Source organism: Rosa chinensis, chromosome 1 (genome assembly GCF_002994745.2).
Source record: "Rosa chinensis cultivar Old Blush chromosome 1, RchiOBHm-V2, whole genome shotgun sequence".
In the NCBI taxonomy this organism is placed as follows: Eukaryota; Viridiplantae; Streptophyta; class Magnoliopsida; order Rosales; family Rosaceae; genus Rosa; species Rosa chinensis.
Window position 1 is genome coordinate 66997965 of NC_037088.1, and position 24443 is coordinate 67022407.

The 24443-nt window shown below is 36.9% G+C and overlaps 4 protein-coding genes and 1 pseudogene across 13 annotated transcripts; 2 read left to right on the top strand and 3 right to left on the bottom strand.

Annotated features, from left to right (window-relative positions):
* Positions 1 to 13: 13 nt before the first annotated feature.
* Positions 14 to 5122, bottom strand: LOC112172681 (annotated as a pseudogene).
* A 2338-nt stretch (positions 5123 to 7460) lies between these two features.
* LOC112196560 (protein yippee-like At4g27745) lies at positions 7461 to 9390 on the bottom strand. 4 transcript variants are annotated; one of them, XM_024336937.2, is made up of 4 exons: positions 9269 to 9390; positions 8681 to 8710; positions 8447 to 8570; positions 7461 to 7962 (listed from the first exon to the last, which is right to left on the bottom strand). In XM_024336937.2, the coding sequence occupies exons 3-4, from the start codon at positions 8537 to 8539 to the stop codon at positions 7735 to 7737; spliced, it is 321 nt and encodes a 106-aa protein (XP_024192705.1). In that variant the 5' UTR covers positions 8540 to 8570; positions 8681 to 8710; positions 9269 to 9390; the 3' UTR covers positions 7461 to 7734. The 4 variants fall into 4 exon arrangements, with proteins under 4 accessions (XP_024192705.1, XP_024192709.1, XP_024192716.1 ...); XM_024336941.2 differs by lacking the exon at positions 9269 to 9390 and adding an exon at positions 9124 to 9236; XM_024336948.2 differs by lacking the exon at positions 9269 to 9390 and adding an exon at positions 9149 to 9233.
* Positions 9391 to 10089: 699 nt separating this feature from the next.
* Positions 10090 to 13746, bottom strand: LOC112196995 (protein yippee-like At4g27740). 7 transcript variants are annotated; one of them, XR_002935518.2, is made up of 3 exons: positions 10891 to 11177; positions 10631 to 10734; positions 10098 to 10539 (listed from the first exon to the last, which is right to left on the bottom strand). XR_002935518.2 is itself a non-coding variant. In XM_024337518.2 (2 exons), the coding sequence occupies exons 1-2, from the start codon at positions 13305 to 13307 to the stop codon at positions 10312 to 10314; spliced, it is 321 nt and encodes a 106-aa protein (XP_024193286.1). In that variant the 5' UTR covers positions 13308 to 13440; the 3' UTR covers positions 10090 to 10311. The 7 variants fall into 7 exon arrangements, 1 of the variants encoding a protein (XP_024193286.1); XR_002935517.2 differs by having other exon boundaries at positions 10631 to 10727; positions 10891 to 11175; XR_002935515.2 differs by having other exon boundaries at positions 10867 to 11165.
* Positions 13747 to 14683: 937 nt separating this feature from the next.
* Positions 14684 to 18830, top strand: LOC112183995 (RNA-binding protein 2). Its single transcript, XM_024322308.2, has 7 exons — positions 14684 to 14915; positions 16244 to 16365; positions 16451 to 16679; positions 16785 to 16846; positions 16921 to 17002; positions 18154 to 18274; positions 18386 to 18830. Exons 1-6 carry the CDS (start codon positions 14822 to 14824, stop codon positions 18255 to 18257), a joined length of 693 nt encoding a protein of 230 aa, XP_024178076.1. The 5' UTR covers positions 14684 to 14821; the 3' UTR covers positions 18258 to 18274; positions 18386 to 18830.
* Positions 16790 to 24144, top strand: LOC112183983 (oligopeptide transporter 6). The gene is made up of 7 exons (XM_024322302.2): positions 16790 to 16846; positions 16921 to 17002; positions 21377 to 21866; positions 21953 to 22050; positions 22156 to 22725; positions 22842 to 23088; positions 23169 to 24144. Exons 3-7 carry the CDS (start codon positions 21393 to 21395, stop codon positions 23964 to 23966), a joined length of 2187 nt encoding a protein of 728 aa, XP_024178070.1. The 5' UTR covers positions 16790 to 16846; positions 16921 to 17002; positions 21377 to 21392; the 3' UTR covers positions 23967 to 24144.
* Positions 24145 to 24443: the final 299 nt, after the last annotated feature.

Sequence of the window (24443 nt, forward strand, 5' to 3'; positions counted from 1 at the left end):
TAGAAGTTCTTCCCCGTAAAAATCGCCTTTCTCAAGACACAGTCCTTGAGAAACCACTTCCATCATTACTGGTTGTGTAGGTGCGTGCTATGCCTTGCGTGATGAAGAGCATCCTATCAATTGGTTCACTCTCCCGAATAATATAGCTGTTCTCACTATAGATTACTAGCTTAAGATGACTATCACACACTGCTGTCAGCACTTGTTCATCCATAGCTTGAAGTACTGGCACCTAAGGAACATGATTATTATACTATCAGGATGGATGACATAAATTGTGAAGAATTGAAGCAGTGAAGCACCGTTATGGCCAAGCTACTAAACTGATGGTTTTGAATGTACTTTCAGGCAGTGGGGACAGAGAGACTTACTCTCTTTAGCGTATTCAAGCATAGATGCCGCTTGATAAACTTCAAACATTCCAAGGGAAGAATAGAGAGGATATTCTCGACATTGACATCTTGATTTACTTCAAGTTCGTGTAGTACACATGTCATGATCATCTTCTTCATATTCAAAAGGATGCCATTGTTATGTAACCATGATGCTATCTCTGGACCTCTCTTCCTCTCCATTTTCATCAATTTCCTTTGCTGCTTTGATCTAGTAGTTTCCAACTGCATATATGTCTGTTCCAGAGTAGATTCCATCCATTAAATCCTGAGATATGTGGGTGCATGTTTCGACGAATCTAAGGGCATTGTTATAACTTATATAAGAGTATAGTTTCTGTAGGTCAGGACCATCTGAGATTAAATTATGCTATCTAAACCTTCTAACAAAAACTATCAAAATCAGATAATGCAGGGTTTCAAGATGTAGATACCACAATCCACAACCACAATTTTTTTTTTTATGGATTTGATTTGTTTATAACCATTTGAAAACCTGACAATGGATGAACAAGTGAGGCTGTGATAAACAATACAAGATGAACTTGCATTGAGAAAGTCTCCTCAGTTGACCTATCAGTGTCATTAGCAAGTAAATGATGTATGTGGTCCTTCCTAATCAGAGATCAGTGAACATATATAGATACTCGGGAAATTAAGTGAATATTGAGTATCTCATTAAGCATGAAGACATTTTTCGTATGTAATAGGACTCACAACCTACCTGCAGAATTCCATTCAGATATATTAAAAATAGTAGCATGCCACCGATAGAAATAAAAATTGCAAAGAGGTCTTCCCAAGCATAGGTACTTGTCTGGAGATTTTGGCCAAAAGAGCTGCAGTATTGAAATGGAGCAATACATAAAGAGACAAGCTAATGTACTGGTGGGTATCAGATACCCTCATTTACAATTATTTGAACAAAAATTTACAAGTATTTGAACCAAAATTACAACATTAAGAACAAAAGTTACCATATTCATTTACACTATTTATATATAGTTAAACAAAAATAACAACATTGACAACGAATTTATTCAAAAGCTTGTAAAAATGTCGTAAGAGGTGTAATTACCATTATTAGAACTAAGATTACAACATTGACAACGAATTTGTTCAAAAACTTGTAAAATGTCGTAAGAGGTGTAATTACCATTATTAGAACTAAGGCCCTGTTTGGGATTGCTTCGCTTTTAAAAAAATCAACTTTTGTTCAAAATTTTAGATTTTATTGTGTTTGGTAAATAAATAAAAAGCAGCTTTAATTAAAAGTTATAGGTCACTGGCAGTAGATTTTAGAAGCAGACCAGAGGTTGCTTTTAGAAGCTGATGTGGATCAAAACACACTCTGCAGTTATTTATGTACTAACAACACTTTTAAAAATATTATTTACCAAACACGAAACTGTTTTAATTCACAGCTGATTATTCTCACAACACAACAATATCAGTTTTTTTTAAAGTCACAACAATCCCAAACTAGCCCTAAGATTACACAAAGTATAACTCAAATTACAACTTTGACAACAAAATTTGTTCTCACTTTTGTAAATGTGGGTATGAGATACCCACCACTACACTAGAATTTCCCATACATAAAATGCAGTATCTAAGTTATACAAGTTCAATGTGATCAAAAAGAAAATTTCCAACAATCATCAAGAGAAGGCCAGCTTAATTATCTTGGCATGATTGAACAACAGCACAATATAACTGAATTATTCCTGAACGAAATTTTTAGAATAAGCTAGATAAGTTACTTTAAACCTAGTTCAATATACCAGATCAAATACTATTTACTGATATCCCCGGCGAAGTGCGTTCCTGAAACGACGTACCCAATCGCGGTGCATCCGCGACCCAGATCGCTAGGTTGAGCGATCCCTTATCGGTCCTCCATCTAACTTGATGTTTACCCGTTTGGTGTTCTTGAATATGATGTTTCCTCCATCTTCTGCGACTCAATGGCTCTGTGGAGCCCTCCATTTGAAATAAATTGATCACTACAATAGACAAGCCTCTATATTCCTCTAACTCTGGAATGCACGATTGAAATGGACCGGCTAGGAAGGAAAAATTAATGTAGGGCAAAATCAAGATTATCCTCTTATTCTTTTTTTAGGTTTATCTTTTTTTTTTCTTTTCTTTTTTATAGAGAATGATTTATCCTCTTCCTTTTCCGGAAGAGATTTTTATTCTTATTATTTCTGAAATAAAAATATAATAATTATCCTTTTACCAAACAAGAAAGAGATAATGAATATTTTCTATTATTTATAATTTTACCTCTTTGCTCATTCTAATTAATGAGGTTTTCATAGTATTTGTATAAGGGATAGTTACGTAAAAACAATTTGCTATTAAGATTAAGTTTAACTAATATATCCTAGCGTGCCGCATACCATAAAGACCGACGTACCGCGTACCCGTATCGCGTACCAGTACCGCAACGTTCCGCGTTTCAGGTAACATTGGTAAATAGTAGTGCATGACTACATGTACAAATTAACCTTAGATTACGTAGACCCCACGAGAAACAGTGCAAGAACTTTTGGGGAAAATCTGTTGATCTCAACATACCAGATTGGACGGCATCAATAAATATACCAAAATCAAAGAGTGTTACTTTGCGTGGATTTACAGGACACAAATTACTTGGAAGTGTGATATTTCTGAATGCATGATCATCACAGTCAAAAGCATTGGGTTTACACCGTTTTACACTTCGACAGGCATATTGCCAACAATCTATCTCTCTTTGAATAGAGAAAAAGTACCAAAGAGCTCCAAGTACCTAAAGAAGATACAAATCAGTTAGATATTGACTTCAGAAAAGTTCTGGGAAAAAATTGTGATTCTTTGGAAGGGAGGCAAATAATATTAAGAAATTTTCATGAAACAAAGCTTGAAAATGGATCAAATGAAGCCTGTGAAATTTTGATAGCCAGAAAAACAGAACACAGAAAGCTGTACGTAATTGTCCAGATGCGAGAGCAGCACAACCATAGGTATTAAGGATTGAAATTTAGAGAATAGCATTGAGTCATATTGCACTTAGATATCTGCTATACAGTTCATGGATTCAGTGTAAGTTCCTACTGCCTTGAATAAGCACCATGAATGTCATCATTCACTTGTCAAGGTTGATCTCATTTAAAAGTTTAAGAGAAAAAATCCCGTCACAGATTTCTAAGTGTATCACAATTGAAAAACTTTAGTTTAGTCAATGTTAATTAATTGAAATTAATAATTAATTGAAATTAATTGGTTAATTAAGATAAAACTGAAACCTACATTGCTTGCAAGGATGAAGGTAAAAAAATTTCAATGCAGAGCGGATACGGTTCTTAAGTTCTTCAAACGATAGGTATATCCGAAAAACCCGTGGTAGATATTGAAAGAGAATAAGAGAGTTAAAAAAAATCCTTGACTTTGAGCCTCTCAATTTTGTAAAGAAAATGAAAATTACTACCTGCACACATCACAGAGGCATATGCAAGAGTTACATCTAACTAATGTGTGAAAAATAATGAATCAGTTAATAAACTCATTCGTTCTGAATACAAAAAAGTGGCTTCTAGTACCTGTGGAATGGGAAGAATGGCTAATATGTCAATTGGGATGAGTGACTGACAATATGATTTCCCCATGACCCAAAAGTTCTTAGCTTTGTCTTCAATATAGATTTGAAAAACAATGTTTACTATATACAAGAGATCTGTTATTGAACACAAAAAGATAGCAGCTTTCATCAACTTGTTTTCCAATCTGAGACACTTCATATCCTCGTTAACTACAGGAATGTACAAAAAAAAAGGATCCAGTAAGACAGCAAACACACATGATACTGCAAATATCCTCTTCCATACTTGAAGGAATGGTTTCTCCTTTGCAGCCTCTTGTGTCCAATGCTCTACCATACTGAAAAAACACCACAAACAACAAATTACAGCATCACAAAACATAAGCATCAAAAGGGACATTGAAGCTGGCTATCTATGGTATAAGTAGTATCCCCTCACACCACTCCAGCTCACACATACATGTTGGTGTTCATTTTGAATAAAGATATATACTGCATCTTGATGCAAGCAGTTGCGAGTTTTATACAAGGAGAGAGAGGAGATTTTGAAAATTAAGGTTTTAAATGTGCTTATGCTAAACTACACAAAATTAGAAATGTACTTGACAGATTGCAGAAGACTTCAGTTATCTTATTATCAACAATTAAAGATTCTACCACTGTGCCTTACAGCCATACATAAGATCCCGAGATATGTTTCCTCAGATGTTTACCACTATTTCAAGAACCATTCCTACTTTTGGATACAAAATTTACTTAAAGTAGAAAGAAGTAAAGAAAATCACCTCTCTTGGGAGTTCTCCATAAAGCAAAATTTTAAATATTGTTGACCACGGCAGATAAGGAGAACTGAAAGTGAGAGAAATCAATATGCAATATTATAGTTGAAAAGCACTGGTAACCTGACAGTTAAATAGAATAGATTCGCTTGTGAGACAGAGAGGCTAGGGAGAGAACACAGTGAGACTTGCATCAGTGGTACCTTTCTATGGAGATGTCAATCGTGGTCAGGGCGGAGCCAGAGACAAAGGCGGATGTGGCTGCAGAAATTGAATAACTCTCTATTGCAGAATGAAGATCCAGCACTGAATTCAACTTAAACTATGCTTCATAATTGACTTCAAAGCATTTTCTATAAATGAAAGTGGAATACAAACACAAACTAACATTCCATTTACCAAGTCGCATTCATTTATGAAATGACACAATGGATGTGTTGACTCTTGACTCGATCTTGTGCCCCAAGTTTTAGTTTGAATTAGCCAATCAATAACAATATTTCAAGATATTCCGAGTTTGATCTCCGAGTTTGACCTGTACTACCTGAATCTATACTACATAGCAATAGACATTGATACAATTTTGGTATGAATGGCAGGACCTTTTGCTTGCCACCAATCCTCCTTCTCGGTATCTGACTTCAGTATGAAACTATGAACTTACTTCATTGCCTGTGAGAACAGAATATCTTGGCCGTTTGTTAAAACAAGTATGGAAAAGAATGTTGAAATCTGTCAAAAACCTATGATCACAGTCCAATATGAAATGCAACTGAAGATTCAGATACGACAGTTTTCATAAGAAAGTTCACCCTAATTTTTGTGAACCACTTAATATCAGTTTAACCATTTCAACAATCAATGAACAATTGTGAAGAACTAATAAAAACTCCAAAAAGACAAAAAACCAACAAAGAACCAGAAAGGGGAAAAGTCCCACTTGAGTTTCTGAAGATTTGAAGGAAGTTGCCCCATGCCTTGGGAAGTAATATCATCGTGAAGTGAAACTATATTGCTGGACTTGGTTTTTACTAGTGGCGTTGCGTTCCATGGAAACAGAGTTGGTAAATGGAAGTTTAAGATTTATCATAATACACATATATGTCATTAGTTCCTTTTGGAAGTTTAAGATTTATCTATAATACAAATATTGCATGCTAGGACCGAGATGGAAGCGCTGAACTTCACTGGGTTGTGGACAGAATTGGGCGGATGCAACTGCTGTCAAGGAAGGAGACTACTGGGAGAGTACAACACTGAACTGACTGAAGTGAATTTATCACCACAGCCTGCTAGTGAGAACTATCAAGTACATATATCTCTGCAGACTGGTGGGATTATGGGAACTGATAGATAGAACAAGTCTATTGACATGTGAGTCATATATCTTCAATGCTTCCTTACATCTTTATAATCCTCAGACTAATCTATATAAATAAATTAATAAACTCTGGTCTATAAGCTGCTTTATAGCAAAAATGAGTCTCTTTTGACTCTACCAGAACTAAGAAATATCAAAAGAACTATGCATGCTCGTTTTGGTGTTGCCATTTTAGCTATTTGTTGTTGTACGTCTATCTTGCTCTATTCATTAAGTGGTTTATATAGCATTACGCGCAGAGTTTGTTTCAGCGAAAATGGCCATGAAATTAGCAGTTTGATCACATGAATTTGATGCATTTGGTTTTGGAAACCAGGTATCGTGATGTTCATGTGACCAGAGAATTAGGTGGTGGGTTTATATAGCATGACGTGCAGAGTTTGTTTGAGCGAAAATGACCATGAAATTAGCAGTTTGATGAGTGAAGCACAAAACAAGCACACGAATTTGATGCAGTTGGTTATGGAAATCAGGTATCATGATGTTCATGTGACCAGAGAATTACATGTTGTTTATATCCAGGTATTCATCTACCAGACCATTGATTGAGGTGCTGGTCCTAGTGATGACCCTTCACTTTTAGTGCCCTGCACATTTTACGTGTACAACAAAGAGAGCTATCTTGTTTTCCCTAAAGAATCTGGAACTCTGCAACAAGGTTACTGTACTTATACCAACAGGAGAAATTGGATGAGAAAGGTGTGCAGTATGCAGATATACAGTTCAATGACGAGAGCATCCAGTTCAATGTACAGGCATGTACCCCAATCTTCAAATTAATTGAAGTAAGTTCACACAATTGCATTGCTTCACTTTTCTGGAACTGGAAGGATATGACTATATTTCTCACTGCTTTGCATCTGTTATTCTGGAACTAGCAAGGAAAATTGGATGAGAAAGGATATGACTATATTACGAGGGCTCTGCCTTGAGCCCCTAACACTGAATCTTGATGCCCTGCACATTTAACGTGTACAACAAAGAGAGCTATCTTGTTTTCCCTAAAGAATCTGGAACTCTGCAACATGGTTACTGTACTTATACCAACAGGAGAAATTGGATGAGAAAGGTGAGCAGTATGCAGATATACAGTTCAATGACGAGAGCATCCAGTTCAATGTACAGGCATGTACCCAATCTTCAAATTAATCGAGGTTAGTTTACACAATTGCATTGCTTCACTTTTCTGGAACTGGAAGGATATGACTATATTTCTCACTTCTCTGCATCTGTTATTCTGGAACTAACAAGGAAAATTTGTCCATTATTTATCAGGAAACCAAATCGACGCCTTATCCTTCTATTTCATGCTACTGATTTCCTTCACACAGTAAATCATTGTATAGAACAACTGAACAAGTCAACTACTGATTTACACAGGAACATAGCACACAAAACTTGAGTTGAGAAATGCCACAAATTTTATTGACAGATGAATTCGATGATGATGCAACTTTGGACAATTGCAAATGGCAAGACTCAACAGCAAGAAACAATGGACCAATTTTCAAGGGATCCCAAGCTTGATCTGTACAACACAAATATATAGTACACCATACATCAATTGGAATGAAAGACAGAACCCTTTGCTAGTTGCTACCAACCCTCCTTAACAATTTTCGACTTCTCAAATATGAACTTCCCTTCCTTGTACTTCTGTGAAGCCTCATAAGCTCTTTCATACTTCCACCCCAACACCTCATGGCAATCGCCGCAAGAGATGTCAGCCACAGTATGCAGACCCGTCATCAGATGCCTGTCTTCCTTTGCCCCAACAACTATATTCATCGCATGGGAGAACAGAAAAGCTCGACCGTGTTTTCCCTAGAAACAGAAATGTGGAAAACAATGGTGGACTAAATCACTAAAATATGTCCAAAACCCACTATCACAGTCAATTATGAAATGAAACCAAACATTCATATAATTTTCAAAGGATTGGAGTCACAAGATCAAAGCCCAACAGAGCAATCCGAATTCTAATTTTCAATGTAGTTCAGCTTTCGCTTTTTGTCTGTAAGATATGAATCTATCATCAAGACATAAATTTTATCATCTTATATTGAGTTGGCATTTATCTTCTCACATTGATCATAGCAAACAACCTACACACATAAAGTTGGCACCCCCAACTGTAATTCTTCTATACAAGATCATTTTTCTTACAAAAATTTACACTCCTTCAAAACCACTTGATCCTTAACCCCATAAGTATAACCTTCTCAACAATCCATGATCAATAACCATATGAACCAATAACAACAGCAAAAGCATCAAACAAGTCAACTCTAATGTTGTTGTGGCTCACCTGAAAGGCTTTGGAAACTATATCATCATGAAGTGAAACATGGTTTCGGCAATTACAGCAGCTGTACAATCTAGGCCCTACCAAATCCGCCATTAATTTAACCAATTCAGCTCTAAACACCTCACTGCTCACCAAAACCAGAAAAAACCAAACAACAAAGCCAGACAATCAAACACAGAGAACACAAAGATACAGTAGCAAAAAAATGAATGAAAAGAACAGAACTTTGATCACCTAGAACAAGATCAATGATGACCCAGAAACCTGAAACCAAAAGATAAGAGCACCGACTGTGTTAGCGTGCAAGATTAGAGCACAACGGATTACAGGGTTGAACAAAGATTCCTAAAGCAAAATATTAAATTTACAATATATATATATATAATATATATATATATATATATATATATATAAAGGCTGTGAAAGTGACATGAATGCAATAAAGGATAAGCAACAAGAACATTTTGAAGATAAATTTTAACAACCGAGTGTAAAAATCAATAAACAAATAATTAAGAAGGGGAAAGGTGGAGTCTTTCATGGAAAAAAAGTAAAACCCAATAATAAAATGAGTAGTGTAATGGGGATGGATGAGGATCTGAGCTGTAAAATGAGTAAGATCATATCCTAATAAATCATAGTTTGTCAATAATTTGTGCAACTTCTTTGCACTTTACTTGAAGAATTGGAGAGTAATGAAACCTTGTTGAATTGTAGAGCATTAAGTGCAATCCAAGGCATGAAATTTCACAGAGAAATCACATTGGTTTTAATGAAAAGCAAGACTGATGTGATGAGTGGAGAAAAGAAAAGGAACTTAACCTGTGAACTGTGGAGTCTTGAGATTCATGGTTGCGTATTCCAAACTATAATAATAGAGTTGGGAGGAGAGAGGAGGACTTTCTGCTGTGTTTTGAGCTTGATGACTTAACTGGTTGAGTCAGCAAGTGTTAGCACTCACGCGCTCTAAGAGTGAGAGCTGAACACGCGCAAGCTCATTTGCCTTGTTGGTTCTGTTAGGTATCAATCATCTAAACTTGTTGAATTGTCAAAACTGGAAAGCTAGAAATGGGTCTCACCTGACCCAAGTTTTACCCAAGTGGAAACTCTCGAGTATTTTAACTAGAAGATGCTGACTACAGGCATGAATTTCAAGCCAAATTCCCAAGAGCTAAATAAAGATGGAGACTTTTCAGTTGTCTATACCAGATATAGGAATCCCAACTCTTGTGCAAAAAGGATAGCCTTTTAGCTTCACATGTCACATCAAAGAATGAGCCCAAACAACAGCGTGGAAAACTGATCTTGTTTTGTGGATCTAAATATGCAGAAGTGAGTTAAGCTTATTAACCCTTTGAAACATGGAGGATATGCAGAAGTGCCAACTGCTATATATAATGCAGACTAGTTTGGCACCAGAGTCATTTTGAGCCATGGATCCTCAGATGATTGAGCAGCCGAAAATGAAGCTTATAACTTTAACAACGATGGTTATTAATTGATTTAATTCCCAAGTTTGGTATTAATTCATACATATTAGGGAATTGCAGTACTCTCCTTCCAAACTTTGAGCCACATAATCCAGCCTTAAATCTTGAAGTTCTTGTTAATGCATTTAAGGTGAGCAATCTCAATCAACATAATTAAGAGAAACTGCGGTAACAAACTCAAATTTTAACATTAGGTACAGATAGCACATAATCTTATTTCTCAGATAATCATAACAATACATCAGTTGCTGCAAAAACAAGCAGACATAATATTCACAAACGAAGAGAGAACTTTCAAATGGTAATAGACTTATTCTCAGTAGGAGTATGTAATTATGTATTGCCTTGTTCATCTCTGATGTGACACTATTATTGTTAGTACTCCTTGAGAATTTTTGCTCTCTCGATTATAAACTTGCCTTCCTTGTGCATCTGCCGCGGATCATAAGCTTGAACATACTTCCATCCTAATTCTTGACCACAATTGCTGCAATATATGTCAGCAACAGAAAAAACACCAGTAATCAACTTCCTATCCTCCTTTTGTCCCACAATGACGTTCATTGCATGAGAGAACATGTATGCTGCTGCCCCAGATTTTGCCTAAACAACCAAATATCAGCAACAAGGAACATTACACTATTAATGTACAACAATTTAGGTTAAACAACTGCAATAATCTTCGATTTTTCACCCAATATTTTTTTGACAGAAGATCTTCGTGCAGAGCCAGAGGGTTTTTGCAGCTCCTGCAGCTGAAGAAGGGGTTGCCGCCATATTCCGCCATTAAACTGAAAGCTTAACAACACCAATAGTGATTAAGTCAATCACAATCACAGATTCAAATTCTATTCCAACATGAAAGTAATCATTATATATAAAGGGGAAAGTTAATTATGAGACAAAAGAGGAATTAAAAAATCTGCATACAAGGGATGGAGGAGTGTCAAGAACCTATGCTCCCTGAGATAAGATGATCAACAGCACAAGGTGGACAACTTTATAGGATCAGGAGGCCAGCCAATTAAGCTGGATCAGAAAGTTGACTTGGAACAGTTTTAGTATATTAGAGGCTTTTGGAGTTGGAATTGAGGTTGAGATGAGACAAGGTTAGGTGATGCAAAGAAAAATAAAAGGAGAAACAATGAATAAACAAACAAAATCAAGTGGAAGTTAACTTAAGAGGGATAAGAAGAAATGGATGGACTTGATGAATCATGGCCCAGAAAAGGAGATGATCTGTGGTGAATGACTACGTTGAGTTGTTGACTATGTTTATACTAACTTACTAAGCTATTTGGTCAGGTACTGAGTCACAAGCACTCAAGCAATGACTTATTGGTTTATTAACTATTAACTACTATTTTGAAATTATTCTATGCACCGACGGTGCAAGTGACACAACCCTTATAAAATAATCTCAACCACTTATCTAATCAGGAAGCCTAATAATGAAACTTAATAACTAAGGTAGTGTTTCATTAATTGAATGGGCATTGTTCTGCTATGGAATGATTGTTGATATAAATTGGAGTGAAAATATGAAAAATTTTACGAAAAGAATTGTACAAAAAAGATAAATATGAAGGGCTCTTATAATTTCTTCACATTATAGTTGAAAAAGTATCTCTATAGAAAAAAAAATTAACTAAATTAAAATTCAGTTGATCTTCGAAATATATATTAATAAGTTTATATTTTTGTTTGTCTGTTTATTCGATACATGTCAATGACAAAATGAGATTCATTCATTTACACAAGTTATAATACAAATAGTGAATGGTAAATATAATTAAATTACTTTATATTTTTATGACTAAATAGGGACCCATAGCCCAAATAGTGAATATTTACATTATTAAGAAAAAAAAAATCTCTACATGAAAAGAAGAAAAAAAAATCGTTTGACCATCAAAATATATAATAACAAGTTTTTTTCTGTCTGTTTATTCGTTACGTTTTTATGACCAATCGAGCTTCATTCTTTTGTACCAAATTATAAAACAAATAATGAACAGTAAAAACAATAAAATTTCTACGAATTGAACTAAAATTTCAAGAACGGGCAAATAGTGAAAGTTTATTTTACCAAAATGGTGAAAATACACTTATAAAGAAAAATTTACCTGGAGGTAAAAACTGTGAAGGGAAATGGGTCTCACCTGACCCAAGTTTTACCCAAGTGGAAACTCTCTAGTATTTTAACTAGAAGATGCAGACTACAGGCATGAATTTCAAGCCAAATTCCCAAGAGCTAGATAAAGATGGAGACTTTTCAGTTGTCTATACCACATATAGGAATCCCAACTCTTGTGCAAAAAGGATAGCCTTTGAGCTTCACATGTCACATCAAAGAATGAGCCTAAACAACAGCGTGGAAAACTGATCTTGTTTTGTGGATCTAAATATGCAGAAGTGAGTTAAGCTTATTAACCCTTTGAAACATGGAGGATATGCAGAAGTGCCAACTGCTATATATAATGCAGACTAGTTTGGCACCAGAGTCATTTTGAGCCATGGATCCTCAGATGATTGAGCAGCCGAAAATGAAGCTTATAACTTTAACAACGATGGTTATTAATTGATTTAATTCCCAAGTTTGGTATTAATTCATAAATATTAGGGAATTGCAGTACTCTCCTTCCAAACTTTGAGCCACATAATCAAGCCTTAAATCTTGAAGTTCTTGTTAATGCATTTAAGGTGAGCAATCTCAATCAACATAATTAAGAGAAACTGCGGTAACAAACTCAAATTTTAACATTAGGTACAGATAGCACATAATCTTATTTCTCAGATAATCATAACAATACATCAGTTGCTGCAAAAACAAGCATAACCAACAAGCAGACATAATATTCACAAAGGAAGACAGAACTTCCAAATGGTAATAGACTTATTCTCAGTAGTAGTATGTAATTATGTATCCTCTGATGTGACACTATTATTGTTAGTACTCCTTGAGAATTTTTGCTCTCTCGATTATAAACTTGCCTTCCTTGTGCATCTGCCGCGGATCATAAGCTTGAACATAATTCCATCCTTATACTTGACCGCAATTGCTGCAATATATGTCAGCAACAGAAAAAACACCAGTAATTAACTCCCTATCCTCATTTTGTCCCACAATGACGTTCATTGCATGAGAGAACATGTATGCTGCCCCAGAGTTTGCCTAAACAACCAAATATCAGCAACAAGGAACATAGTTAACACTATTACACTGTTAATGTACAACAATTTAGGTTAAACAACTGCAATAATCTTCGATTTTTCACCCAATATTTTTTTGACAGAAGATCTTCGTGCAGAGCCAGAGGGTTTTTGCAGCTCCTGCAGCTGAAGAAGGGGTTGCCACCATCTTCCGCCATTAAACTGAAAGCTTAACAACACCAATAGTGATTAAGTCAATCACAATCACAGATTCAAATTCTATTCCAACATGAAAGTAATCATTATATATCATTGGGGAAAGTTATAAATGAGACAAAAGACGAATTAAAAAATCTGCATACAAGGGATGGAGGAGTGTCGATCAAGAAACTATGCTCTGTGAGATAAGATGATCAACAGCACAAGGTGGACAACTTTATAGGATCAGGAGGCCAGCCAATTAAGCTGGATCAGAAAGTTGACTTGGAACAGTTTTAGAATATTAGAGGCTTTTGGAGTTGGAATTGAGGTTGAGATGAGACAAGGTTAGGTGATGCAAAGAAATATAAAAGGAGAAAGTGAGAAACAATGAATAAACAAACAAAATCCAGTGGAAGTTAACTTAAGAGGGATAAGAAGAAATGGATGGACTTGACGAATCATGGCCCAGAAAAGGAGATGATCTGTGGTGAATGACTACGTTGAGTTGTTGACTATGTTTATACAAAGCTATTTGGTCAAAGGTATTGAGTCACAAGCACTCAAGCAATGACTTATTGCTTTATTAACTATTAACTATGTCACTCATCCAATCAGGAAGCCTAATAATGAAACTTAATAACTAAGGTAGTGTTTCATTAATTGAATGGGCATTGTTCTGCAATGGAATGATTGTTGATATAAATTGGAGTGAAAATATGAAAAATTTTACGAAAAGAATTGTACGAAAAAGATAAATATGAAGGGCGCTCTTATAATTTCTTCACATTATAGTTGAAAAAGTATCTCTATAGAAAAAAAAAATTAACTAAATTAAAATTCAGTTGATCTTCGAAATATATATTAATAAGTTTATATTTTTGTTTGTCTGTTTATTCGATACATGTCAATGACAAAATGAGATTCATTCATCTACACAAGTTATAATACAAATTGTAAATGGTAAATACAATGAAATTACTTTACATTTTTATGACTAAATAGGGACCAACCGGGCAAATAGTGAATATTTACATTACTAAGAAAAAAAAAATCTCTACATGAAAAGAAGAAAAAAAAAAATCAATTAAATAAAAAAAATCGCTTGACCATCATTTATATAATAGTAAGTTTTTGTCTGTCTATTTATTCGGTACGTTTCCATGACTAATCGAGCTTCATTTTTTTGCACCATATTATAATACAAATAATGAACAGTAAAAACAATAAAATTACTACGAATTGAACTAAAATTTCAAGAACTGGCAAACAGTGAAAGTTTACTTTACCAAAATGGTGAAAATACACTTATAAAGAAAAATTTACCCGGAGGTAAAAACTATGAAGGGAAAGTAAAGAGACGATTGTAAAAGTAAAACATAACTCCAGAGACTCTCTGAGCAACTTGGCCACTTCACCTCACACCATTAGAGATTTTTGATCTCACGATCTCATTTCCCCTCTTCTCTTAATCTCTCCCTCTCTCTCTCTCTCTCTCTCTCTCTTCTTCAAATCCTCACAGAGACTCTTACACATGGCAGACGCTTATTGGAGGTACAGCGACGGACGGCAGCCGCCTCCGTCGGGGATGAATTCCGGCATGGGGAAGCGCCCGCGTCCCGATTACGGTACGCATCGAATTCCTTTCACGAATCTCGTAGAATTCCAAGGGTTTAGGGTTCTGTTTCGTTTTAGCTTTTTGGTGCTTTGATTTGATTGGTGAAATTAGGGTTACTGGATTTGAGAGGATCTGTTTGGAGTGCTGAGAGAGCTGAATTGAAAGTGAGATAAGAGTTTTTTTGGTTAAATGGCATAGGGAGAGCTCAGTGGTGGTGGAGCTAGGGTTTATTGGGTTGAGGAATTGAAATTGGAGTGGAAGTTGTTTTGTTTGTGATTGAAATGCTAGATTTGGTTACTGTTTGAGGAGTTTATTGGAGGTTTTAAGTGGTGGTAACATGACTTGAGTATGATCTGTGCTGTATCGATTCCATCATTGTTGATGTGTGTGTTAAATCAGCTTATTAAGGTGCTGTGTTGGATTTTGATGCATACAATTGGTGCTTTGCATTGTTACTAGGGTGTCCTCGATTGCATTAGATGATAAGTTTGCGTTCATGGTGGCTCGGTATCTGCATGTGGTGTGTTGGTTGGACAGTTATGACTGCAACCTTTCTGTTTAGAGCATGCATATAGTAGCTGGAAATAAGCATTGCTAACTTCATTCGATCACTTTTGTGAAGAATTTCCTATCCCTTGAACTGCATTTGAGGATAGGCAGTTTCCTTATAACATGGACACCCATTTGTTGGTTTAATGATCAGTATTGATTCAATTAGGGTAGCATCTTGGCTGGTTCCGACTCTTAGGTTCTCTTCACTGTTGGTACTGTTGAAGTTTCAATATTTGGGTTCTTTATCTGTTTTTACCTAAGTTTTAAATCCAGGCTTTGTGCTGGCTCTTTGCTGCACTCATATTTTGAAATTATACTTGCTTTCTGGAAAGTGACTAAATGCCCTTTTAGGCTATCTATAATTATCAATCATTTAAGAATTACTTTCATCTACGGATTGTCTGTTTATACCTGTTTCTGCATTCCATTTGAACAGATCATATTATCCACATTGTTAGTTGTGGTTATTTGGAGATATGCTATTATTCTGGATCACTACACTATAGCTAGCTTTAAAGTACTGAGTTGTCACTTTGGATGCCAAAAGAAAGTCAAGAGATAATGTTAGCAGTTGCATAATCTTCTGATATTTGGGCATCTTTATGGATCTTAACTACTTAATTACCTGATTGACTAATAGTGTGTTTCAAGTGATTACAGCAATCGACTTCTTTTACATTTTCTGCAATATTAAATTGATATTCTCTTTTCTGTATGTTCCATGCTGTTGTAGTTTGATTTCTTAGAATCATGTGTTGTTACTGAAGTACACCATTAATCTTTTAGATTCCCATAGTGGCCATGACCTGCCTGGTTATTATCCCCATGAAGATGATAGAGGTTCACTCCGTGCGATGAGAGATACAGACTCCATTAACGCATCATATGATCGCTACCTGCGTTCTGCGGTACTCACTTTTTGCATCTCACTTACATTCTCACTCTATATATTTTATTTATAGTAGGAGGCTAATGTAACAAGTAAACTTTCAGCAAATGTCATCTTATAGTGGGGGACAGTCTGCTAGAAACATGAGCGGGGGACTACCTGGTCGTTCTGTTGATGACCCACGAATGATGGGAATGGTTGAACCTGGGCCTGTAAAAGAGAGGGTCTTGGGATTGGGAAGTGGGAGGCCTGAGGTTCCCCTTCCTCCTGGTGCTACCAGTACACTTTTTGTGGAAGGATTGCCTGCCAACTGTACACGACGTGAAGTAGCTCGTATCCTTTTAATTTTGGACTTTGGATAGCTCTCAGTTTTCTTTCTCTTTTCTATGTTTCGTTGCTCTTTACCTTTAGTAGACTTTTCCTTCACTTTGTTTCAAGACATCTTTCGCCCATTTGTTGGCTACAAAGAAGTGAGACTCGTAAGCAAGGAATCAAGACATGTAAGTTTATCTTTCTTCAAGGGTAGATTCAATATCTAATGGTTAGTGGATTCACTAATAGCCTATTTGTGCAGCCTGGAGGTGAACCTTTGGTACTTTGTTTTGTTGATTTTATGAGCCCTGCCCATGCAGCCACTGCTATGGATGCCTTGCAAGGTGAGCTTACAATTTCCTTTCAAGTTTTAGTGACCATAGCCACATATGTGTGCTGGATTGCTTATTTGGTGGATTTTCTTATACAATTGGTGGTGGAGTTGCATTTCCTAAAATCATTTAGTCACTTTGCAAGAAGAGGCACTGCCAAATCATTCATGATGCATTTTCCTTTAAAATAAGCAAGAAAGAAGATAAAGTTGTATGTAGTCAATTGTGTCGTTTGCTGTTTGACTGTGCTATGGAATTGACAATTAACCAAAAAAAAAAAGAGAGAGAGAAAGAATAATTAGTTCTGCAAGGTAACAATAATATATATATATATATATATATATATATATATATATGAGAAAGGAAAGATTACTAGTGCATCATTTGAACACAATTCACGTGGGAAATCTGCGCACTAGATTTTTGAGGGTAAACTTTTAAGTTCCAAAGCTTACCGACATTTTCAAGCCAGCAAGCTTCTCATTTCCTTAGTTCTGTAGCATATCCATTTCAAGAGAGGAAGCGTGGGACTTTTCCTTAAGAAGAATGGTGTGTGTCTTCTGAGCCAGAGTACATTGAAGTTGAAGGAGGTGAACGAACATTGCTGTTGCCCTTATGTCACAGCCTATTCTGTGTTTCAAGAGCATCTGTCAGTTTCTTGAGTTAGGTCTTGGTTTGACCTGATACTTTGGTCCCTAGTTGCATGGTCTGCAAAGTCACCCAATACCCCAAGCCAAATTCTTCTAACCAATTGAAGGAATTGCCGTTGCTTCATGTGGTTGATTGGTTGAAGGTCCATTAGTGAAATGGACTACTGAAACTCGTTAAAAAAGATGGGTGATCATTTTTGGCTACATTAGTAATCCCTGTCTAAGAATGAGCAGCCAATAGTCATTTCATGTGTTAACCTACACTTCCTTTTTTGTTATTGGAAGTTGAACCCTTATTCTCCTGAGGTTTCCCTAATCACTGAATACTAAAGCATGTGACCTGTTTTAGGAAATGTGTGCGAAACCCCATTTGCTGGTTAGCTGTATTGAAAAGTGATGGGCCTAATTTTAAGCTAATGATTTCACGTCTTATAACATCTATCTGCTGATGCCCTAATTCGCCGTTAAAAACGTACCTAGTTACAGCGTAAATGGGCGACCTCGATTTTGCAGGTTATACGTTCGATGAGCATGACCGGGACTCGGTCAATTTAAGGTTGCAATTTGCTCGCTATCCTGGTGCAAGGTCAGGAGGGGGGCACCGAGGGAAGCGTTGAATTATGCGGTCTTTCAGGTGATTAACGATTTTGATCCACACGACCTTTTTCATTTATGGCCGTTAGGTGCCGAGTAAATATTAAAAAAGAAAATTCACGCTAAATCATGGAACGACTCTTCTCTGTAGGACTTGCATGATTTGGGAGGTTGTGATAATGAGGGGCCGTACAACAAACATGCAGTTTCAAGAATTTTAAAGGCGCATAGTTAGGACCAACTCAAATTATGCGGTTCTCGATTATCATGGGGCAATCGCTAGAGTGGTTTCCGGTTTGGCATCTGCAGACAATTTTATATATTTATTTCAGACTGTTCCGTATGCACTTTAATTATTACTAAAGCCATATGCGTTTCGTTAGATACTGTAAACTTATTTTTAGTTGAACGTGTTGAGATCACTTGCATTTGCACATGCTCTGGGATCAGGGATCAGTGTTTAATATCTGTTTAGTGATCAAGTGTGGTAACTGATGAAGTAGATATCTTATGTATTGAAAACATTGCGCTTTGTATGTCACTGCTCTCTTCTGTCAGTTATATTATAGATGATCCTCAAAGAATCAAATGCTAAACTGGATACAGGTGCATGTATATAGGTTATTTTGGCAGACGGTCCTTGTTTAGGATTGGGGTTGCTGGCAACTTAATTTTTTTGGCCTCGCTTAGGGCCAGAACTTATATTTGCCTTTGCCCCTGTCCTGCTTGAGAAAATTGTTTCAAGCATTTACACATTTTCTTAGTTCTTATTGTTTTCTTTACCATAAACAGGTTTCTAATGATTGCTGCTGCATTTTGTTTATAAAGATGTTCTTATTAATGATACAATCACTTTAGAATTGTTGTGAAAAGCTGGTTTTAAACTGTGCTGCATTTTATTTTGCCTCTTGTATTTCCTCCTTTTGGCTGGGTGCTTTTCTTCCTCTTTATTTTGAAAGAAAAATTAGTTAGCATATGGTCATTTGGGTTGCATCTGATTCTTTCGATTACTGATTCTATTAGTATAGCATGTCCATAAATTAGGGTTGAAATCTTAGATACGGTGTGCTACAGTGTTTAAGTGTGTGCTACCTTGTACACTGTTCCTCGCATTGCGTAGCCGCCTTAGCGCTTGCCCCATTGAAGAACTACTCGGATTTAGGTCCCCTGTCTAGAAGTATAAAGTCAATTGCAGCATGCTTCTAGTAACCACTTGGAAATTAATGGTTTCATACTCATCTGTTGATGGAGGATGTGATATCACAGAAATCATTAGAGGATCATCAATGTGGCCTTTGGCCCACCCCAAGTCCAAGTTCATGCATATGCATGCCTTTGTTGAAGACAATGTCCCATGGTGATTTTTTTCCACGGGTTTAGCACTGTCAACTGTGTTGATTGTCGGGGAGAGGTGGAAAAGACGAGTAGTTTTGCGGTAACGTTCCGTTCTAATCGTAATCGTTTAATCTAAAAAAGGACATTTTGATTCACAGATAGGTTTTCTCTGACTTAGAAGTTGTATTTGCTTTCCATAATTTTAAACAAATATCAATAAATGAAAGAACAACTTCCAAAAGCAACAAGAGCCGTAGAAGTCCAAGATTACAAGATCTTGCCTTGAGATGGATTAAAAGCGGTCGGTCGAGGGTGAATTGGCTCTATCAACAAGAAGATGACAACTCCTTGGCGCATGGTGCATGATGTCAAAGTTTTGGCTAATCATTTTGAGCATATTGACTTTGTGCACATCTCGAGAGAGGTTAATTTTGTTGCAGATGATTTGGTGAATCTCGGTTATAAAGTTGATGTTGCTTGTTGGCACGATAATCTTCCATCATCCATTCTTTCTGCGTTCCATTTTGTTCTCTCTGTTTTGTAATTATTCTTTTTTCATTGAAAAAAAAAAAACAAGAGCCGTAGATGGAAGGAAGATGCTGCTGACTTTGGAAATTTACCTAGTGAGATTTGTAAAAGCTAGTTAAAAATAGGCCAGAGAGATGGGATCCAATTCCATTAAACCAGTCCTCTTTCTACCATAGAATTAGTATTGATGACAAATGGTGTCAAATCCTCAGTCTACACAATGATAGAAGTGGGGTGATGTGGGCTTTGTGATAAAAGTGGGTCAAGGGACCACCACCTTTTCCATAGTCCAAGTGAAGGAGTTATTTTGGTAGTCAGTGAAGATTAAAGTCCAACCTTCCAGAAAATCTCTTTATCCACCCCAAAGTAGAATCCATGTATCAAAGATAATCTTAAAAATAATAATAATAATAATTCATCGCTTTAGAATTAGGGTTTAGCTCTTGAGTATCCAAAATCCAATTACGACGAATCCTAAAACTTACGTTCTAGCAATTCTACACCTCGGAGGCTCGGATCGTCAAGCATAAACTGTCTATCTAGCTGGAGAAATGAATTCGTTTTGGTGGTTTTTCTTTTCTTTTCTTAAGTTGAGTCGGTTTTTCACCCCTTTTTAGTCAACAGTGCAGCGTGGATACTATGACTCGCTTTGAATCCCAGATTCCTGTACAACACGGGCAAAGTGAATCAAACACAACTATAACAAGCTATCCAGAAGCTCATTATTAAATACCACAATAGGAACATCGAAAGGGACACCCAACAAACCATCCTAAAATCAATCTTTGACTGCCTCCTTAAGAACACTCTCTCTTTCTCTCTCACTCTGATTAAGGGAGTCGTATTCATATTCGATTTCTGGTTGGTTGTTCGCTAAACAGCAATAACTCCTTTCCTTTGACAAACAACAGTAACTTCTTAGCTGGCCCGTCTTTCACTTCTTCACAGATATAATGAACCTAACGACTTCTTTAGTTTTACTGCAATTAGGATTCTCACATGCATCGTGGAATCTTTCTCCTCGTTTAACTCAAGTCCTACACCCACTGGACTCCTATCCTCATCTCCAATTAACAATCCTATCGGTTTTAGTATATAGTATATACATTATCCACTTAGATTCTGATTCTTCACCTGCATTTGCATCTCCTTTTATCTCTCTATTATATACACCATACCCCAATAACACAAATTTTTCGTCCTTGTTTTTCTCTCTGCGTTGTGTGTGGTATGCACACAGCAAGGAGCTCATTGGTTTGATTTTTCTTTTGGTTTTCAGTTTTCTAGTGTGAGTCATGGAGATAGATAATAGTACTGCTGCAAAGATTGAGCAGGAAGATGAGCGCTCTGTCATTAAGCAAGTGGAGTTGACAGTGCCAAAAACTGATGACCCTACCTTGCCGGTGTTCACATTCCGAATGTGGGTTCTGGGTTTGGTCTCATGTGTCCTTCTCTCCTTTGTGAACCAGTTTTTCTGGTACAGGACTCAGCCGTTGTCTGTGACATCCATCAGTGCACAGATTGCTGTGGTGCCAGTCGGACATCTCATGGCGAGAGTGCTACCCACACACCGTTTTTTCCAAGGTACTCGGTTTGAGTTCACCATGAATCCGGGGCCTTTTAATGTCAAGGAACATGTTTTGATCACTATATTTGCGAATTGTGGGGCTGGAACTGTTTATGCTACTCATATCTTGACTGCTGTTAAGATCTTCTACAAGAGGAAGCTCACTTTTCTTCCTGCCTTTATTGTTATGCTCACCACTCAGGTACTTTTCTTGGATTTTTGATTGATTTTATGCTGATATAGTACAAAGATTTGAGTATTTTGTATTCATGCTGTTTAAAATTATAGGTGCTGGGGTTTGGTTGGGCTGGAATTTTCAGAAAATATCTGGTTGAGCCAGAGAAGATGTGGTGGCCCGGTAATCTGGTTCAGGTTTCATTGTTCAGGTAAACTCGTCTTAGCTCCTTAGTATAGCCAATTGTTTCTTTTATTATTTGTTTTATTATTGTTTACTTAATAGTATTGAATCTCTTAATTTCTGATTACTTCAGTGCTCTGCATGAGAAGAGCAAAAGGCCTAAAGGAAGCGTGACTCGTACCCAGTTCTTCCTCCTAGTGATGATTGCTAGTTTTGCATACTATATCTTCCCCGGCTATCTTCTCATTATGCTAACGTCTCTCTCTTGGGTGTGTTGGATTCGACCCAATTCTATTCTAGTTAACCAGCTGGGTTCTGGCATGAATGGCCTTGGAATCGGTTCTTTTGGGATTGACTGGTCTACTATTTCAGCATATCTTGGTACTCCTTTGGCTAGCCCATGGTTCGCCTCGGCCAACATTGCTGTTGGATTTTTCTTTGTCATGTATGTGATATCACCCATCGCGTACTGGTCTAATATCTACGGTGCCAAGACATTCCCCATATTTTCTAGCCATTTGTTCATGGCTAATGGTTCAAGATACGAGGTCCTCGATATCATTGGTTCCAGTTTTCAACTTGATCGCGGTGAATATGCAAAGAAAGGGCCTCTGCATATGAGCACCTTTTTCGCTTTTACTTATGGTCTTGGATTTGCTGCACTTTCTGCTACAATTATGCATGTTCTACTTTTTCATGCAAGGTAAATTAAACTTTCAGCATTTACTTTAATTAGGATTGTTGTGGTCATGCTTTGGCTTGACCTTAATGTGCAGGGAAACATCATTGGATTCTTTTAATCGACAATTTTCTATGCAGGGATATACTGGACTCGTTTCATGGAAATAAGAAAAAGGATGTCCATGCAAGGCTTATGAAGAATTACAAATCGGTGCCAACATTGTGGTTTATCCTCATCCTTGCGATCAATATTGCTCTTATCCTGTTTGCTTCTGTGTATTACAAGGAGTCACTTCAATTGCCTTGGTGGGGTGCATTGCTTGCTTGTCTCATGGCCTTTTCTTTCACATACCCAATCGGTGTCATCTATGCCACAACAAACATGGTAACAAAATTAAAAATTCCATTTGTTATTAACCATAAGCTTGTACTGGTTCTGACATTTTGTGCAATCTTTTCCAACAGGAACCGGGTTTGAATATTATCACTGAATATGTGATTGGATACCTTTACCCTGAGCATCCTGTAGCCAACATGTGCTTCAAAGTGTATGGTTACATAAGCATGACACAAGCTCTATCATTTGTGTCGGATTTTAAGCTCGGTCACTACATGAAGATTCCGCCAAGAGCAATGTTCACAGTACAGATGGTAGGAACTGTTGTAGCAGTGGTTGTATACCAGTGCACAGCATGGTGGCTGATGGCAGACATTCCCAACCTCTGTGATACCTCCCTGCTGCCAGCGGATAGCCCTTGGACCTGTCCAATGGACCGTGTGTTCTTTGATGCGTCTGTTATCTGGGGTCTCGTTGGACCCCGCAGAATTTTTGGAAACCTCGGTGAATACAGTAACATCAACTGGTTTTTCCTTGGTGGCGCCATTGCCCCGGTTCTTGTTTGGCTTGCGCACTGGACTTTCCCCAAACAAAAATGGATTCTTGCTGTTAACATGCCTGTCTTGCTAGGTGCCACAGGAATGATGCCCCCTGCCACTGCTATAAACTTTACAAGTTGGATATTTTTGGCATTTGTTTCGGGTTTTGTTGTCTTCAGGTACCGGCAAGATTTGTGGAAGAAGTACAACTATGTTGTCTCTGGTGGTCTTGATGCCGGAACTGCCTTTGTTACGATATTGGTGTTCCTTACCTTGCAGTCCCGGAACATTAATCTCGACTGGTGGGGGAATAAAGGAGAGCCCTGCCCCTTGGCTACATGCCCTACCGCCAAAGGGGTTGTAGTTGCTAACTGCCCGGTCCTCTGAGAGGAAATTTCATATTTTAGATCTTTTCGAAGAAACAATCTTTACTTTAGTCTGTAAATTGCTTGTCTGTAATTCTTCTATAGGCAGCTTTTATCTAGATTTCATATGTGATGACGAAGAACTGTAGGGGCATGTATTGTAGAGATGTGTTTGAATATATGACACTACATATTTCTATGATATGAGCCATGTTCTAAAGAGTCCAATACCTTGCAGCGGAAGAAAAAGTGAACTTAGAATTAACCGAAAAAGTGATCTATATGAGAAAAATTTGAACAAATAGTTGGAGTAAGAAAAAAAGTGAATGTGTGATTTACATCAATCAAAAATGAAAAGTGTATTGAGATCCATTGTACAACATACATGGACGGAGCTACTCAAGGGCCTGCATGGGCCATGGCACCCCTTAACTTTTTGACTTCATATGTAATTGTTGCTTGTAATCTAGTTGACTTGAGTTTCTACACATACAATTAT